The sequence below is a fragment of the Porcisia hertigi genome, chromosome 22, assembly GCF_017918235.1.
Source record: "Porcisia hertigi strain C119 chromosome 22, whole genome shotgun sequence".
In the NCBI taxonomy this organism is placed as follows: domain Eukaryota; phylum Euglenozoa; class Kinetoplastea; order Trypanosomatida; family Trypanosomatidae; genus Porcisia; species Porcisia hertigi.
In genome coordinates, this window is record NC_090581.1 from 543018 (window position 1) to 561062 (window position 18045).

General features: G+C 54.7%; 7 protein-coding genes across 7 annotated transcripts; all 7 read right to left on the reverse strand.

The window, feature by feature from the left end:
- Positions 1 to 736: 736 nt before the first annotated feature.
- On the reverse strand, positions 737 to 1957 carry JKF63_04455 (uncharacterized protein; the record flags this gene model as incomplete). Its single annotated transcript, XM_067900440.1, has 1 exon — positions 737 to 1957. One exon carries the CDS (start codon positions 1955 to 1957, stop codon positions 737 to 739), a length of 1221 nt encoding a protein of 406 aa, XP_067757269.1.
- A 1605-nt stretch (positions 1958 to 3562) lies between these two features.
- On the reverse strand, positions 3563 to 4651 carry JKF63_04456 (uncharacterized protein; the record flags this gene model as incomplete). The annotated part of the gene is made up of 1 exon (XM_067900441.1): positions 3563 to 4651. The coding sequence occupies one exon, from the start codon at positions 4649 to 4651 to the stop codon at positions 3563 to 3565; it is 1089 nt and encodes a 362-aa protein (XP_067757270.1).
- A 1416-nt stretch (positions 4652 to 6067) lies between these two features.
- Positions 6068 to 7858, reverse strand: JKF63_04457 (uncharacterized protein; the record flags this gene model as incomplete). The annotated part of the gene is made up of 1 exon (XM_067900442.1): positions 6068 to 7858. The coding sequence occupies one exon, from the start codon at positions 7856 to 7858 to the stop codon at positions 6068 to 6070; it is 1791 nt and encodes a 596-aa protein (XP_067757271.1).
- Positions 7859 to 10109: 2251 nt separating this feature from the next.
- Positions 10110 to 10916, reverse strand: JKF63_04458 (uncharacterized protein; the record flags this gene model as incomplete). Its single annotated transcript, XM_067900443.1, has 1 exon — positions 10110 to 10916. One exon carries the CDS (start codon positions 10914 to 10916, stop codon positions 10110 to 10112), a length of 807 nt encoding a protein of 268 aa, XP_067757272.1.
- An 849-nt stretch (positions 10917 to 11765) lies between these two features.
- Positions 11766 to 12989, reverse strand: JKF63_04459 (uncharacterized protein; the record flags this gene model as incomplete). Its single annotated transcript, XM_067900444.1, has 1 exon — positions 11766 to 12989. One exon carries the CDS (start codon positions 12987 to 12989, stop codon positions 11766 to 11768), a length of 1224 nt encoding a protein of 407 aa, XP_067757273.1.
- A 998-nt stretch (positions 12990 to 13987) lies between these two features.
- JKF63_04460 (uncharacterized protein) lies at positions 13988 to 15589 on the reverse strand (the record flags this gene model as incomplete). Its single annotated transcript, XM_067900445.1, has 1 exon — positions 13988 to 15589. The coding sequence occupies one exon, from the start codon at positions 15587 to 15589 to the stop codon at positions 13988 to 13990; it is 1602 nt and encodes a 533-aa protein (XP_067757274.1).
- A 1930-nt stretch (positions 15590 to 17519) lies between these two features.
- On the reverse strand, positions 17520 to 17969 carry JKF63_04461 (uncharacterized protein; the record flags this gene model as incomplete). The annotated part of the gene is made up of 1 exon (XM_067900446.1): positions 17520 to 17969. One exon carries the CDS (start codon positions 17967 to 17969, stop codon positions 17520 to 17522), a length of 450 nt encoding a protein of 149 aa, XP_067757275.1.
- Positions 17970 to 18045: the final 76 nt, after the last annotated feature.

Below are 18045 nucleotides of genomic sequence, written 5' to 3' on the forward strand. Positions count from 1 at the left end.
GCAGCCACGTGTTTCCGTACACTTTTTGAGTCTATCCTTACAGAATGTATCGTGTGTGCATTCATTGTGGCAAATATGTTAATAAAACCCCCCGGCACCCCACTTCACCTTTTTTTTGAGTGAGAAGAGTTCGAGTGACGTCCGCGCGCGCGCACACTCATGTAAGCAGAGAGAGAGACATGCACAGACAGAGAAACACCACAAGAATCATCACTGCATAATAGAAGAGTCTAAGCGAAAGGGACAGAAGAACAGGAGGAGGAGGAGGAGGAGGAGGGAGGGAGGGGGAGCGGGAAGGGGGGAAGAGGGGAGCGGGCCCAACACAACGTACACCGAGACCAGATGCAAATCCGAAAAGACAGAGTCGATTGGCATCGTCGGCGCCAGCCCCCCAGCAAGTCACGAAGCACGTGTAATGTGCGAGCAGAAAGTTGCGCTCCATCCTGTGCTCTGCCCTACGTCAGACAAAGAAAGAGAGAAACCCTCAAGGCAAAGAAGGAACCCAACTATCATTTGGCTCTCCACCGTCAGCCCAGTGAACTGATCGTGCAAAATTGGGTGCCGCCTTGTGGACGCATCGTATAAATACGTGCCCCGCGGGAACACGGTGATTTATAAAAACGAAGAGACGTAATTGCAACAAAAACAGCCCGCGCCCCCCCCCCTCCTCCTCGGAGATGCGGGGGGAGGGAGGGGGGGGGGGGAGGGGGACAGGTGCATGCATTTACTCACTCCATTACAGCGGCTCGTGTGATTCGGAGAGGGAGCTGCTGCGGAGGCGTTCAGCACCGACTTGGCCTTTGCCACCCTCCACCGTCAGCGAAACCCCTCGCCGCTTCCCCGCGGGCGGTTGCGTCTCCGGCCCGCTAAAGCTCCCAGCATTGAACCTCAAGGAGGGACCTTGCGCTCTGGCGAACGATGACACCAGCGAGTCGTCCTCCCCCGCGGAGGTGGGGTCAGGAGCTTCGGAACCCAACCTCTGCGGAGGCGAAATCGGAATATCGGCCACTCTATTCATCTCGTCCTCCCTCCTCACCACCTCGCTCGCCCCCTGATTACTAACGTGATCGTTTTTGTGCTTCTTAAAATTGCGCCGCTTACGCACCTCGATGCAGGCCAAGCAACCCTGTTTCTCCGGCGTGTCCCTCTGTCGGCGGTACTCCCCGAGCGCCCGTTTCTTCTCGCGCTTCTTCAGAATGTGCTCGTACGTGGACTGGTGAGTGATGTCGAGGTAAATGTGGAAGCAGATGAGCCTTCCGAGGGAGATGATGCCGAGTACTGCGAGAAGCAGGCACAGAAAGTTGAAGAGGACTAGCACGGGAAAGACCTGAGGGGGGCTGTGGTAGGCGTGCGTACGCATGTATAGCTTGAAGGCATCCCTGTCGCGCAGCATCAATTGAAGAGTGTACAGACTTATGCCAGTCACCCAAGCCATCCCAATCCAGGCAACACAGATAAAAGTTGCAAAGAGGCGGTAGTTCTTGGCACCGACGCAGCTGTTCAGCCAGCGACAATGATGATCAAACCCTGGCACGCACTTGTCGCACACATTACAGTGCTTGCAGCCTGCTTGTACAAATCGCCGACAGTATACACACGGCTCGGTACTCGTATTTCCCGACTCTGGAACGAGCTGATCCTGATCGAGGCGAGGGAGGTCGGTGCGGAAGACGGCGGGGTCCTGCTGAGGGTACAGCCCTAACGCCACCTTCAGCAAGATCACCGAACCAATGAGTAAGGGAGAAAGAATGATCACAACAAGAAAAAGCGTTCCATCCAAAAAAGGAACCTGTACCATGAAGTGCAGCACTGCCAAACACGCAATGACAACCCAGGCTCCGATCTGCAGCGCATCGAGAGGGCACTGGTAGCCACTTCGACGCGGACGTACTGGGTCACCGTATATGTCTATCCATTCACCTTCCTCACTTGGGGCCCTGCAGTAACACCATGGCATTTATGCAAAACGTCTTGTGCGTCAAATTTTTTTTGTGCGTCGCACTATTGTGTCGTTGAATACTCTCTTCCCACGCCAGCTGTGTGTGTGTGTGTGTGTGTGTGTGCGTGTGTGAAGAGAAGGACAGTCGGGAGAGGGGGAGGGAGAGGTGGAAGGAAGAGGAAGGGATCATTACTAAATTGAGGGTGATCTACCTATTCTTCTAGGCTGCTAGGGGGGGTAGAGGGGGGGGAGGGGGGGGGAGACACTCAACTCGTTCAGGGCTGAGTTGCCTCCACCCGCTTTCACAGATATACACATGCACACACACACACACAGAGACACAGCGACATAGAAGAAAAAAAAAGGGTGCGCAATCAACACTTACAGACCCGTAAGAGGGATTTGGGCATGTCGTAGCATTCGCGCGGCGTCATATCCGTCAGCAGTGTTGCTTCTCATGTCCCCTCCTCCCCCCTTCCTCTCCCCTTCCCTCAGGGGATTTCCATTATCGTCTGTGAGATGAAGGATATGACCCGAACAGGTGAGATCGGCGATGGGCCTGTGTTCTCCCTGCCTCCTCACCAGTCATACCGGTTCTCGCCCTCGCCTTGAAAGGTTCTCGCGCTGCTTGGGGAAGAAAAAAATTTAGTTTTTTTTTTTTGCTAACCTAACGAGGTGTGGGTGCTCTGCGGACTGTGCGCTTAGCGGACGTCTTCGTCGTCATTTCACATCGTTTCTACACTTTTTGGCTCGTGAGCTTCACAGGCGACGCTACGCCCCCAACGTAACAAAATATATAAAAAACGAGGGGGAAACATAGAGAAGGGGGGGAGACGCCTAATCTTTGTGTGTGTGTGTGTGTGTGGGTGGGTGGGTGTTTTGGTGGGGAGGGGAGCACACTGTTGGGCCCTTGTCACGTCTCGGCATGTGATGCGCAGTGATAGAGACATGACTCATAACGCCCACCCACTCCCTTTCACACACTTTTTTTTCCTATTATCCTCAGACAACAACAAGAGAGAAAAGAGCGGAGAAAAGGCTAAAAAGGGGGGAGAGGGGGGGTTCTGTGAAAAAAAAAAGACGCATGTATTTGCGCACACACACACACACACACGGAGAGAGACGAATACGTCACGCCAACACACGTGTGGAAGTCCACGTCCCTTTTCACTCTCACCCGCCCCCCCCCCCTCCCTCCCTCCTTCCTCCCCCCCCACCCCCTCCTGGAGACACACACACACACACATCAGAAACGCCAACATCGGCACCGAGAAACGCCTACACGGCCCACATGCGCGCAGGCGATGCACCACGGCAGCTGCACGCCTGCGCACTTTTGCGGAATGAGGAGGATAAGAGTGGGTGGGTGAGTGGGTGAGTGGGGATTGCACATTGACGTCTGCGTAAGAGAGAAAGAGAGAGACGCGGCTGCCTACGTGAAGGAAACGAACACCAAAAAAAAAGATAAAAAGGGAAATCAGTCGAGATGAGGACCCGCACTCCCCACCTCTCTCTCCACCCACAGCCCATGTCACCCCTCTTGTCTCACGCGGGGAGGGGGAGAGAAAAAAAGAAAAAGGAGAGCTGGGGGGGCAGAGAGCACACCGTCTCCATATCTGCACATTACTTCTGGCGCTTGTACGTCTTGCTCCACAGCAGCCTTACACTCGCCGCAAAGGCGGCATTCTGCATCTCAAGCGCAGCGATGAGCTGCTCCACCTCCACCACAACAGTCTTCTCGTACTCCTCAAAGTGGGCGAGCATGTTCTGCTCGGTGTATAGCTGCTTGATTGCAGCAACCTTCTCCGGGGAAGTGAAGCCGTAGTTCGCCTTAAACTCCTCGATCTTCTCGGCCGGGGCGGTAGCCAAAAAGTTGACAGCGAGCCACGAGCACTTTGCGTCCTCGATGTCGGTCCCAATCTTGCCCAACTTCTCCGGTGGGGTGAAGCAGTCCATCACGTCGTCCTGCACCTGGAAATACTCGCCCATCAGCATGGCCACCTTGTGCGTCGTATCCTGGTCCACCTTAGCCATCGTCTCGCTCACGAGCAGACCCATCACCATCGGCAACCAGTAAGTGTAGTAGGCGGTCTTGTAGACAACAATGCGGCGGTAGTTGAAGGGGGTGTACTCAACGTAGTCCGTCGTGTTGGCGTGTGCCACGTTGGCATCTAGCTTTGCCGAGTCCACCATCGAGGTGACGTCGTACAGCTGGCCAATCGTTGTAGTGAGGTCAACGTCGTGAAAGACGCGCAACACCTCGGCGAGGAACGGGCGGTCAGCAAAGTAGTGCAGCGCCATCTGCGTTGCCCAGGCCAGCACAATTAAGCCATCATTGATAGCCACCTGAGTAGTCACGCCAGGGTGTAGGTACCAGCATGGCTTGCCTCGACGAGTCTTGCTGTTATCCATGATATCGTCCTCCACAAGAAAGTGGGCCTGCAGCATCTCAACCATCCAGCCACACACGCACGCGTCATGGAGAACGCGTTCCATCGACGCCGCATCCATCTGCGCATCCTTCGCCATCGCCTCCGCCACATCCACAACGCAGAGGCCGCGGTTGTATTTGCCGCCAAGGCAGGTGGTGTTCATCATATCTTTCAAGTAGCGCTTGCGGTTGACGTCCATCTCGAAGCGCTTCTCGGCGTCGTTGAGGAGGAACTCTTGGACCTCCTCGTAGACCTTCTGAAATCGCTCCATGTGCGTCATGATGATGCCTGAGAAGACTTTTACACAGCCTTTTTTTTTGTTCCTTCTCCGTGTTTCTTTCCCCTCTCACACAAATTGTGTGTGTGTGTGTGTGTGTGTGCCTTCGCTTCTGACGAGATATATATATATATATACAAGGTTAATATATAAATATAAAAATGACCTTCACAGATGTGTTTGATTGATGGAATTAGACTGGGCGATATCCGCGTAAGAGACCCGAGGGGGAAAAAAAGAGAGTAGGGAAGAAACCGAAGGCAGTAAAGAGAAGGTGGAGGAGGGGAGAGGGGAGAGGGGAAGGGGAGAGGGGAAGGGGGGGAGAGGGGGGAGATAGATATATACACATATATACATACATATATAGTGAGACCAATGTCAAAGCTCGAGGATGAACACAGTGGAACTAGTCGAGAGAGGAGGCCGTTCGGTCCGGCACGACGTGCAAAAGAGGACCTATGAGGAAAAGAGGTGGTGGAGCAGGTGTAAAGACGACGCCCCACCACAAGACCACGCCATCAGTGCCGGCTCTCCAACACGATGGGGGATCGTTGTCCCCCCTCGCCCGCCTTCCTCTCACACCCTCAACGGTGAGGCTGTGGGAACGGGTGGAAAGGAAGCAGCTAGCGATGGAGAGGGCCAAATCATGGAATCGCAAAAGATCATGAAGTCATCACCTCTCCACCTACAAGAAAAAATGCATGGGATCGGCCGCGCACGTGAAGACACACAGAGTGATGAGCTCCTGCACACACCACACCCTGCGCGCATATACCTTTGTGTAGGTAAGTGGACTTGTGTTGACCAGTAACGCCCTTGTTTCTCTCTCTCTTCATCACGGCTATCTAACGCACACACGCACGTACCCAAACCCTACATGTGCCCACCGCTACCCACCTCCTCTTGGCAAAAAAAAAAACGAAGACGCGCACACAAACACAGCGATTAGACATGTATACGTGTTATACACACATACACATACACACAAGCATGTATGTATATCTACACTCTTTACCAAGAGGGGAGAAGAGGAGACATCCCCACACCCTACACGAAGGATGTAGTCCAGCCATCATCATCATACACTCAAATGAACACGCGTATGTCGCGATGCACAGGCCAACGAGGACAAGGTGAATACAGGGAGTGTAATATGTCAAGGGTGAAGGGAGGGTGGGAATAAAGAAACGGCTAACTCTCTACATAAACCTGCACCATATATGTGTATGTGTGTGTCCTCTTTTTGCCGCATACATACGGCAATAGACGAATACACATATACACACACTCATACATGCATACATGCATGCCCACTCGTGTGTGTGTGTGTGTGTGTTTGTGGGCGGGGGAAGAAGGGGGGGGAGGAGAAGGGGGAGGAGAAGGGGGGGAAGGGGGGACGATGCCTCTGTCCAACCGGTATCACTGCGTGCTGGTGGAACTGAAAACTGGCGCCGTCCCTACACCGGCAATTCGCGAGGGGTTCTGGAGTAACAGGTTCGCTTCGTCGACAACTCGCAGGCACTCTGCTTTAATGCCGAGGTACTGTGTGTCTTTCTCCTTCAGACGAACGTAGTCCTCCAGAGAAAAAGTGGACTGCCACAGCATGCGGATGCGCTGCTCCTGCGTGGATAACGTGGTGAACACCTCGTTCGCGTGCAGTTTTCTCTTCCGGGCTTCGTACTGCGCCGTTAGCGCATTCAGCTGCTGCTTCGACCCATCTCGCACACGGGTGTAATAAGCCAGCTGTGCGCTGAGCCCCTTACGTGTGTCCTCCACCTCCGCCCGCAGCCCCTCAAGGTCACCAAATCTCTCCATCTCCACCTTCTGCTCCATCATCTTGGCGTTGTGCGATGCCAACTCCTCCTTGATCTTCTTGTCGAGGTGGACCACCTTCTCCAGCTCCGCCTTGAGATCGAGTAGTTCCTTCTCCAGGCGCTGGTGGGTCTTCACGTCGTTCTGAATCTGGTCTCGCTTCGCATCCACCTGTGTTGTCAAGTCGTGAAGGGTGCCGATATTGCTTTCCGTTGGCATCTGCCGCTGTATCTCCAAAGCCTGTGAGATGCGGCTGAGCAAATCAGCGATGCTCTTCTGCGCCTCGGCGATCTTGTCCAACTCGGCCCGCTCCTTGTCAGGGTATTCGTCAATAAAAGTCTGCATCTCGCGCTCCTTCTCTTGAAGCTCCTGAAAGGCCTGCACGTTGTCGCCGCTAAAATTTTTCACCTCCTCCTCTAGCGCGCCTTGCCGGGCACGGGACTCCTGGAGTGTGTCTCGGATGTCACTCACTTGCCGTTCCAGCACCTCGATGTCGGAGCGGGTAGCCTTGAGTTGCGCAATCAACCTCTCCTGCTCCTCCTTGACAGAGAGGGATAGTTGACTTCGGAGCTCTTTGGCCTCACGTCGTTTTCTCAAAATGCCGCGCAGCATCTCGGCAGCACGCTTCTTATCCGGGTCGCCAGCGAGGTTCGCCATCAGCAGCTCCTGCTTCGCCTGTAGTGTGCGCAGCTCATGCTGGCGATCCAACACGATGTCCGACACAGCGAAGGCCTCGTCACGTGTGGCTTTATAGGAATTGTAGTCTTGATTCTCGTTGAGGATGCGCCGGTCTAGCTGCAGGATTTCCTCCTCCAGCGACTGGAGAGTCGCCTTGGTCTTGGCGTCTGTATCCTTCACTGCAAGGAAGAGTTCGTCCACCTTTTTTCGTCGGATGATGTTCTGCTGCTCGAGCCGAGAAGACTCTTCCTTCACGGCGGAAAGATCGCGCGAGCTGGAATTCTCCACGGCGACGTTCACATCCGCCAGGGTGTCCTTCAGTTTCGCAATTTCGTCCTGCAGCGCCTTCGACTTCTGCTGCAGCTGCGTGAGTACGGAGCTGTTGCGGTCAATAAGCTGCTCCTGCTCCTCGAGCCGCTCAATCTCAGCCGAGAGCTCAGCAATTTTGGGACGTATTAGCCCGATATAGTAGCTTCGGTCGCCGACCTGACGCCCTGGACCAGCAGAAGTGCCAACGCCGCTACGCGACGCCGCTCTCATACCCTCGCGCGAGACGGCCGCCTCTGCCGACACTGCGATTGGCTGCTGAAGACTGCCTCCGACGCCGGCGACTTGCAAGCGATTTGTCCCAGGCCGGGCCTGGGATCCAGGCCGCATCGTGGTACCAGGGCGAAGCCCATTGAACTGGTTGAGGCTTTGTGCGTTAAATCCAGTGTTCATGGTGAACGTATGTATATATATGTATATATATAATGTGTGTGCGCTTTCACTATGTGGATAGCTCAACCACCATCACCCCCTTTCGGAAGGAGAGGAAAGAAGGGGGCGAAGAAGGAGCGCTTTGTGTGTGTGTTTCTCTAGAATACGAGGATCAAAGAGCACCAAGTGAATTTGGCCAGGGTGCACAGCGAGAGGAACGGTGAGCCTCTACGCACCACAAAAAAAAAAAAAAATGGAACACAAAAACAGCGGCACCGAATTGCCAAAGGAGTGGGGGGCGGACAACATCAACGACGGAGATGCACGTGACAGAAAAGATAAGAGGCGTGGACGGGGGAGGGGGAGAGAAAGAAAGAGCGATGTGTGTGTGCGTTGAGGAGGGGTCGAGGCAACATGGAAGGTTGAAGGAAGGCGCTTGCTGTACTCGCAGAAATGGGGAGAGGAAGAGGGTATTGGGGGGAGGGGGCAGCAAAGGCCAGCTTCTCTGTTCCCTGTGCTCAGCGGCTCAGCTTCCAACTGGACACACAGAGACATCACCACACCCTCCCTTTTAGTTCATTGTCACCACCGAAGCTGAGCATGTAGGGGGGTGGGGGAACTGGTGAGAGGCGCGTCGATCGTGTTCTGTCTCGTATGTGTGCACGTGTCCATGTGTGCTTAGAGGGGTGGGGGCTCCCCCTCCCCCGCTCCCATCAAGCAGTGCTCCTGTTCCTCATGAGTGATATCCTCCACCGCACTCTCACCCAAAAAAAAAATCTGTTTCTCATTGCTCCCCCCCCCTTTCTTTGTTGTGAGGTTGTTGCGCTTCGTATTTGTTAGAACACCTCGTCTTACGTTTGGACCGGTGTGAGCTGAGAGGGTGCAGTGTGGATTGCGTGCACGTGTTTTGTTGCGACTGCATTGCGCAGGCCAAAACACAAGAAATGGGAGGGCAAGGGGGGGGGGGGGGAGGGTGCACACAACAGCAAACAGGTGCGTTACTTTACAGAGCAAAGGGAACTAGAACCGAATACACTGAAACAGTGTGTTAAAAAAAGGGGAGAGGGGGAGGACGGCACCAGATGTTGTGGGTGGAGAGGAAAAAAAAACGTCAACAAAAAAAGGGGAAGAAGAAACGGACGCAAAAACGCGCACCAAAAAAAAAACGCAACACGGCCACTTCGTTTCACGTGGACCCTCTCTTCCCCCTCCTTTTTTTTTGTTGGTGCTTCTCTCTCTCTCGGTGTGTGTGTGTATACGTCTCCCCTTCTATTTTTTGTCGGGGGGTCTTCGTCTTCCCCCGCCCCGCCCCAGTGTCGATTAAACGTATGCGATGAAACCAACCGAACCAGAGACACAGACACGACAGTACACATCCATTGTACTGTGTCGCATTATCCTTTCCATCTCCCTCCTCCGGAGCGGCAGGGGCTGTTGACGCAAAAAAAAAAGATGAAAATTATAGAAGCAAGGTGAAGAACATTATGTCGCCAGAGGAAGAAAAAACGCAACAGCAACGACAACACACACACACACACACGCGCGCGCGCATATTAAAAACGCAAACGCGGAGGGGGTGGGGGATAAAAAGATGGCATCCAATAACAGGGACGCTAAAGCGTACTAGGGAGATGGCACCTGAGCAAACAAAGCAAGGAAGAAAAATGAGAACACCAGGGCCCAACCCCCTCCCCCTCCTCCTCTTCCTCTTCCTCCTGCTGCCCCACCTCGCCCTGAAGTCCGCGGTGAGAAACAATGTGTAAGCGAGAAGTTGTGTGTAGATGTGTAGATGTCGGTGTGTGTGACAGTCACATGCGGTAGTGGATACGGCGTGACACAGCACAAGTAGAGCAGCACGACAGCTAGCCCACGCGTCTCTTACCGGAGATCTGGCGTCTTTCAGTGCCCGTGTGCACGCGTAGAGGCCCCCAATGGGGCCTCACCACCTTTCATGCCCCCCCCCTCCTCTGCGATAGCAGGGCAATGCTGCGGGAATGAAAAAGTGAGAAAGGAGAGTGTCGCAGAGTGTTTCGCTGAGAATGCAAAAACAACAGCCAAGACACATCCTCACTGAATGAAAAAAAAGAAAAAAAAACAAACGCCACTAAAGTGGAGCAGAAGCGAGCTCACACAGCGACAGGCCACACACCAAACGCATACACCACCTCCCCTCCCTCCCTCCCTCCCTCCCTCCGCCCTCTCCGCTCCTTCCATCCATTCTCCCCCCACACCCTTGCGTAGAGGCTAGCACGAAAAGAAAAACAAAATGACTCTACCATTCCAGATCCTCCATGCGTGCACGCTGGCGCGGTGCCAGCTCCCGTTCTACCTCCTCCTCAATTACAAGCTTATCACGCTTCCGACTCTTGCCTCCGTTGCGGCTAAGATGCACCGCCTCGTGTTCATCTTCCGCCTCCTCGTCCTCCTCGTCCATCACAAAATCTGGGAACTCCTCGTCCTCCTCTTGCTCCAGCGCCTCGAAGTCGTCGCGGTTCTCTTCCTCATCCAGCAGCCTCTCAAAGGCGTTCTTGTTGTAGTTGATGACACTATCGTAGGTTCCCTTCCGTAGACGATCCAGCAGCTCTTTCTCAATCTCCATCTCAATCCGGGCCGCGACCTCTGCTTTCTCCTCACGTCGCAGCAGCTTGTCCTCCTGGCGCTTGTTCACAGACACGTACTCGTCCTGCGGCTCCATCAGCATCTTTCGCTTGCGCATGAGGTATTGCTTTAGGCGCAGCAAACGAGCTTTGATCTTGATCACCATCTTCTGGTCCCACCACTGAAGCTCCTCATCAATCTGAGCCAGAGCTTTCGGGAAGGAAGTGTCCAGCTTTACCTTCTCCCACTGTCGCCGCGGTAGGTGTGCGCGCTCGGCAGTTTTTATGTAGAGGTATAGCTCATCCTCGTGCTCAATGACGGTGGCGTATTGTGCGTTGGACAGAGGGCACACACCACGTTGGCAAAGACCAGTCACGTTGTACGGGTTGCGGCAGAAGCGGACCTTGTCGTCGTTGGTCTTGACCTTGAATGAGCAGAAAGTCTGCCCCATAATGTTCCACATGGCGTCATCGTGGTTCATGGTTGCTAAGCGAGGAAAAGCTGCTTGGAAACTAAAGAACAGGAAGGAACACCCGCCACTGCAGTTACAGCAAGGACGAAAAATGAGAACGAGAGAAGGAGCACAACACGTGAGGGAGGGAGGGGGGAGGGGGAGGGAGGAGGGCGAAGATATGGGCGGTATCCGAGATGAGCCCACGTCTCCTCCTGCAGTCGGCTTAGACAAAAAAAAAAACAGCTTAAAGGAAAAAAAAGAGTGTGTGTTTTTCCCCCTCTTCTCGCACTGATGTAACTCATCCAGAGACGCACACGGGAGAGGGGGGAGGAGAAGGGAGATGGGAGATGGGAGGAAGGAAAGAGAAGAGTAAAAGAGAGAGACCAACCAGCATATATACAATCACTCGCCACAGCAAGAGTGTGGAAGAGCAATCAAAGAAATGAACTACACACGTGTCGGAGGAGCGCCACTCTTCGGACAATTCCCTTGAGACCCCCCCCCCGGGGGGCTCGAAGTATCTTTAAAATGCGGTTACTCAGCCCTCCTCCTCCTCTCGAGAAAAAGATACACCAATCCAGCGCTGTGTGTCACGGATGGACATGGGGTCCACCCGTCCACCCTTTGGGGAGGGGGGGGGGGGTCAGCATGGAAGAGCGAGAAGGTTCGTCGAGCACGTACGCACGCCAAAAGAGCAAGGGGCAACCGCAGAGCCCCTCTCACTAGTAGAGAAAGGGGGAGGGGAACACGCTCAACGAATTCCCCTCAGTCACTCTCCCGTTTTTTTTTTGCTTTTTCGTTATTACAGAGGCCAGCGTCAGCGCGTGGAAGTACCGGCGTCAATGTGTGGGCTCCACTTCTAGTGACTCCCCCCACCTAAGTTGACTCAGACAGGGCTGGCATCCCAAGACCCCGCACCAACACGTGCTCCCTGCCAAGGAAGCGGGACATGTGCTTCAGGGCTGCACGGCCAAAGGCATCGCCGCTCACGTGCAACTTAAGCGCCTCCGTCATGGCACGCTCCAAGTCCCCTTTAAGGAACAACGTTATCACAAGAAGACTACGTGAGACAAAGTCTAGCGGGCTCGCCGAGAGTGCGGCTCGCAGCCTCGCCTCGCTATCTAGCGTCTCGCTCCACGGGCGCGGTGCGCCCTGCATCAATCGCCACGTGGTCATGGCACGGCTCGCATCACTTAATGGCTCGTCACAAAACCGCTGTAACGATGCCTGCTGACCAAGGCGCTCCAAATAGGGGTTCTCGGCAATGTGCTTGCCTTGCACAAGTTGCGCCAGTCCAGCCCACGCCAAACACAAGGCGACACTTTGATCGTAGTCATCTTGAGACTCAACGAGCCGACCAACATCGGTGGCTACCGCGTCGAGGGTTTGCAGTGCCTTTACAAAGAACTTCTCCGCGTAGAAAGGTTGACGCTCTGCCATCAGTTTTTTACCCATGCCAACCATCTTGGCCACATCGACCGACAAGTGCCTCTCCGCCTCCGCCTGCTCTGACGACGCCTCGCTAGTGCTCACGACGCGTGCGGGCTTCGCAGAGGATTGAAGGGATGCAAGTCGACTGCACACCCGAGGCACCTCTGTCGCACTCATCTCCGTGAGTGGAATGTCACGAAGCGTGTCGGCTATGGAACCCTTGTAAACGATCAGCAGCAGGGGATGACCACGAGTTTTCTCAAGCTGGAAGCGAGCGGAAGCGAAAGAAGGGTGGGTGCAGTCCCAAATGAAGAGTCTCAGTCGCGTCCCGTACTCTTGCGCAGCGGATGTCACGCTCTTCTGAAACTCTACAAGACCCTCTGCCGTGACTCCGTCGCCGGGATGCTCATAGCACAAGAGAAGTGCATCACCAGCTCTGCTGTGGCTTGGGGCGATGATGTCGCCACCACCAGCTTCGTGGTGGTTGGTCGCGCTGGGGAGACTACCCTCGCGCCCAAAAACAGCCGCGAACTCCTCTGCACTTGTCACGAAACTCACTGTCACGGGAGGGGCTGAGGAAGCAACCGAGTTAACTGTGCTGCCAGTGCTGCCGCTGAGGATGTCCGAGCGGCGGCTGTCGCTGGAGTCGCCTGCGACTTGGGAACTCATTTACTTGGAGGGGTATTTTTTTATTTCCAACGGTGTCCTCGGGAAACGTAGGAGTGTGCGCCGAGAATAGAGTAGAGATGCTCCTCATCCGGTACACACGCGTTACACGTCGTATACAAAAAGGAGATGATGAAAACACCACCACCACCAACGCGTGTGTGTGTGTGTGTGTGTGTGTGTGTGTGTGTGTGTGTGTGTGTGTGTGTGTGTGTGTGTGTGTGTGTGTGTGTGTCTGTCTCCATTTGGGTGTAAATGCGGGCAAGAGGGGTGTACGAGGAGGGGGGGGGGGGGGGGCATGTCCAGAGAGAGAGAGGTTGTGACCAAACACACACACACACAATGCGAGACGAGGACTTTTCTTTGAGAACCAAGAGAACATATGCCTATTCGACAAGCAAAACGTGTCAAGGGAGGGGGGGGGGCGAGCTGCCCGTTACCCTCACCACTGTACAGATGTGACAGTTATACTGTTTTCGCTCCTCGCCTATTCGTGTGCGGAGCTCCCGTTTTGGGTTTCGGGCGTGCTTGCGCATCGGTGCGCCAGTCTCCAAAGCGACATGCGATCACCACGGGAAAGAACACACAACGCTGTGAAAGCTAAACGAGGGCAAGAATGGAGAGAGGGGAAGGCACGGTGAATGACAAAGAAGAAAACCCGCCACACACGAAGGACTTGAGACGGGCTTCATCCACATCTCCCTTGGAACCCCGCATACCCCCGACGAACGGTGTCGTGGTTCGTCAAGAAGTATTTGCGTGCTCACACAAACACATAAAACCCCCCGAGGGGGAGATGAAAAAAAAAAAGAAGAGTGATGTACATCGTATACGGTTTCCATCAAGACATGTACAGGTGTACACAAATTTCACGACAATTGAGCCGAGAAGGAAACGGTGACAAAAACGAAGAAAAAAAAACAGGAGCAGCAGTCTTTGGTGGTGGTGTGACACGAGGCAGAAAGCTGATGGAGACGGTGAGAGGGAGATGCAGATGACTATCATCGACCCACAAGGCGCAGGTCAACGCGTGTTTGTGTGCTATGGTCAACGCACGCGGTGAAGGTGCCATCCCTAGCCTCGCACAGCATCCCATCATGGTGGCCCTGGCGTTGCATCGACACGTACACCCCCTCGCCCTCCGGCACATCCGCCTTCCATCGGCCACTGTATGACCCACCCCCGCGCACGCTCAACAAGCCCTCACCATCCTTTTTGTCCTGCACCCATTCGCCGGCGTACGACACGGTGGAAGACGTGTACTCGCCGTATCCGTGGCGTTTTCCATTTTCGTAAGCACCAGTGTACCGCTGCAACTCTCCGTTCGCGTCTGGCACTTCGTACGTGCCACTACCGTGAAATCGACCTCGCTGCCACTCACCAACGTAGTGGCTACCGTCTGCGAAGACGCAGGTAGCCTTGCCATGCAGAGATCCGTACCGCCATTGACCTGTCACGCGAGCCGCTGTGCTGCAGCTGCTGGTGAAGCTGCCATAACCGTGCGGCATTCCGTGCCTCCACTCCCCGATATACACGTCGCCGTTGCTGAACCACTTCGTGCCCCTACCATGCTCGCACCCCCGCAGCCAGCCGCCCTCGTACTTGGTGCCGCTGGGGTAAAGGTAGGTCCCATTGCCCTCGTACAAGCCGCGCACCCAGTCACCTTTGTAAACGTGTCCGTCGTCGTACACGTACTCGCCGTAACCGTGAAGGCTGTTCTCAACAAAGTCGCCCGTGTACACACCCTCTGGCTCGACCAATTCCCCTTTGCCGTGCATCTTGTCATCAAGCCAGGAGCCTTGGTAGAGGACGTGGTACTCAGCGCTGTGGTATGTGCCGGTGCCGTAGCGCTGCCCCATAAACCACTGTCCCTCATACACATCGTTCATGGGCTTCGAGCGACGCAGGCAGCCCCTCCCGTTCGGATAGCAGTTCTTCCAATGGCCCTCGTAAATGGCCGCGCCATCCGGAAACGCGAAGGTCTGGTACCCCTCAGGCTGCAGAGAGCTGAACCGGTCGCGCACCGCGAGGCTCACACTCTCCCACACTTTTAGCATATCACTCAAAGCAGCCGCGCCAGCCTGCGCCCACACAGCCCGGCGCGCTTCTTGGAACCGCATCAAGCCCAGCCTGCTTTGTTTATCAATCTCCTCTAGCTTCTGCTCATCGCGGCTCAAGGCGAAGGCCAGCTGTTGCTGCCGCTGGGCATCCAGTTGGTGCAGAAGTAGACTCGACGCGTCCTTTGGAATAGCCATGGTGAACGTAGCCGACCACGAATCTGCACCTGAGGGGACAGAAAAAGATGACAAGGTCGGTCTTCGCGTACTAGAGGTTCCTTGAACCTGCGAAGACGTCATTAAAAAAGAGGGGCGGGGCTGCAGCACTTCCAGCATGGCACGCGAGGCCCGGGGTGTGTGTCGCGTCAATGAAGCCGCAAAAGATGTAAACGGGTTCCGCTGGTATTTAAATGCTTCGCCCATTGCCCCGAGGCCCATGTTCTTCGTTAGAGAGCTCCGGAGCACCAATGCGCCGGCTGCATCCTTTTGAGATGACACCCGTCTCGACCGCAGCGGCGAGTCAGCTTCGCTAAAAGTGGGCTCCATCCCCTGATAGGCGTTGAAGAAAAGTGAAATGATGCTCCACTTTCGTGAGCAGAGCTACCCGGGCAGGGCAGGGCAGGGCACTGAGCAGGGCAACTGAGCAGCCTGCAAACACAACCATAAAGTAACCCCCTTCACTTTCTAGTCTCAAGGGATAGCGTCTGTGTTGCAAAAAAAAACTGAGCAGAAAGGGAAAGAGGCGACAAGGCAAACAAAAAACAGTCGCTACGGCCACTCCTCTTGCTTACCCCACTCCACTCCACTTTGATTGATGTTGTGTGTCTGTGTGTTTGGGTGTGCGTGTGTGCGTATTGTCCTTGTTTTTTTTTGGGGGGGAGAGGGGGCCAGACCTTGCGGTGCTCGCGCAGCGGAGACTTGGCAGAAAGCCTTAAGTACCTTTTCTTCCCCCAAGGAGCAGACGATGGCCGTCGCCTTAACAGGTGCGGGTGTGCCTCTACAAACTGCCTTCGTTGCTCAGAGGAATGGCATCATGGAGTAGTGAAATGTTCGAGGCCAGTGAAGGATGACAAGAGAGTGATATGCATGTAAAGAGTAGCACGCCTCTGATGCGCGCTGTGGGGGGGGGGGGGGGGAAGAAACAAGGCGGCGGACTACCGGCCTGCGTTCGGACTCCTGTACAGACCCATCCACCCGCGCCCTCTGTACACGGATGACTGGAAAACGAATCCATAGGAAAAAAAAGGTCAACGAGCCCCAAAAGTGCCGCTTGTTTGAGATGCGCGACTCCAAACGTTCACTTAAAGTCCGGCGAGCACCGAAAGAACACTGGGCGACTTCCTTACGTGCACCAGTCTCAGTCTGCTCCCTCTCGCCATTCGCTCGCCCCGCCCTACCCTCCCCCTCCAAACATAACTCAGCGCCTCTGTGCGGGCCCCTTCTCTCCCCCTCCTTCCAGAAGGGAACCAATAATGGATCTTTTAGGGAGTCAGATCGATCGTGATGCATATGTCTTCGCTGTCTTCGAACCGTGTCCATCATCTCCTGGTTCGCTGAGTGTTTTCCTCGACATCCCCACGTTTTGGGTCCCGCTCGTCCGTCGCCTCCGCGGTGGGGCGACAGAAAAAGAACAAGAAGCAAAGGGCGCTGTTACGAGCGGAGACTCCAGAGTGCTCGGTTCATGGGCCCTAGCCGAGTTGCACCGCAAGAAATTTGCTGGCGACCCGTATGAAGCCGTGATGCACACAACTGTAAAGAAAACAAAGAAGGGTAAAGGGGATGGAGGGCCCCATACCCACTCGCACGCACCAATCACACATGGAGAGACCTGACATTACAGGAAAAACAGACAGAACGAAGCTAATCACCAGGATACAAATAAATAAATAAAAAACACGCGGACACACACATTACCACGCACATACACACACACACAACCACACACGCGAAAGCGGCTCTATTGTAAACTTGAAAGCAAAAATACCAGAGAAGTAAACACAAAAAGGGGGAGTGAAGGGGGGTGAGTGAGTGTGTGGTGTGGTGTGGTGTGGTGTGGCCAATGACCAAAACATGAGACAGCAAAGATACGAAACGGGAATGAAGGCCTCCACCAACACAGACACGTACACACACACACACAAAGAGAGAGACCCACCCCGCTACCTCGCCACGAGCGTCGCACTCAGAACATGTTGAAGACGATACGCGCTGCGATACGGGGGAGGGGGAAGGCAAAGACATGACGATAAAACAAAAACGGAGAGGCCGGATAGGTACGAGGCGGCGCTCAGGGTGGCACATCGCCTCCCTCACCCTTCCCAGCCGCTCACCTCTTCCGCTGGATGGAGATGAGCCAATCACGTTCTCCGCCACCCTCAGTTGCTTTCTCTCTTCCTTGTTCATCGCCCCTCCCCCTGATGGGTAAAAAAAGCGGGCGGTGAGGGTTGACAGAAGCCAACGTTTCATGGGCCGTCCTCTACTTGCCACGCATCTGAAGCATCACACTCTTGAACTCCTCGAACGACACTTCACCATCTCCGTCCTCGTCCGCCTCGGCGATCATCTCCTTCAAAACATCGTCGCCGGGGTTCTCACCCAGCAACTTTGCAACTTCCTTCAAATTCGCGAAGGATATCCTGCCCTTCTTGTCAAGATCAAAGAGCTGGAAAGCCTTGAAAATCTCCTCTGGGGAGTCCTTCTGCGCCATGCGCGACTTGATCATGGCCTCGAACTCGCCATACTCCACCAACCCACTGGAGTTCGTGTGCATGGAGGAGATGATGCGTTCTACCTCATCCCGGGGTAAGTCACCAAAGCCCAGACCCTTCATCGCCAGCGCCATCTCTTCCGCATCGATAGCCCCAGCGCCGTCGGCGTCAAAAAGGTTGAAGGCCTCACGGATTTGCTCGTCCGTCAGCGCAGCCATGTTTACACACGATGCGAGATGAAAGTGTGGGAGTAGAATAAAGAGAGAAAACTTCTAATGAGCTGCGAACGACTGC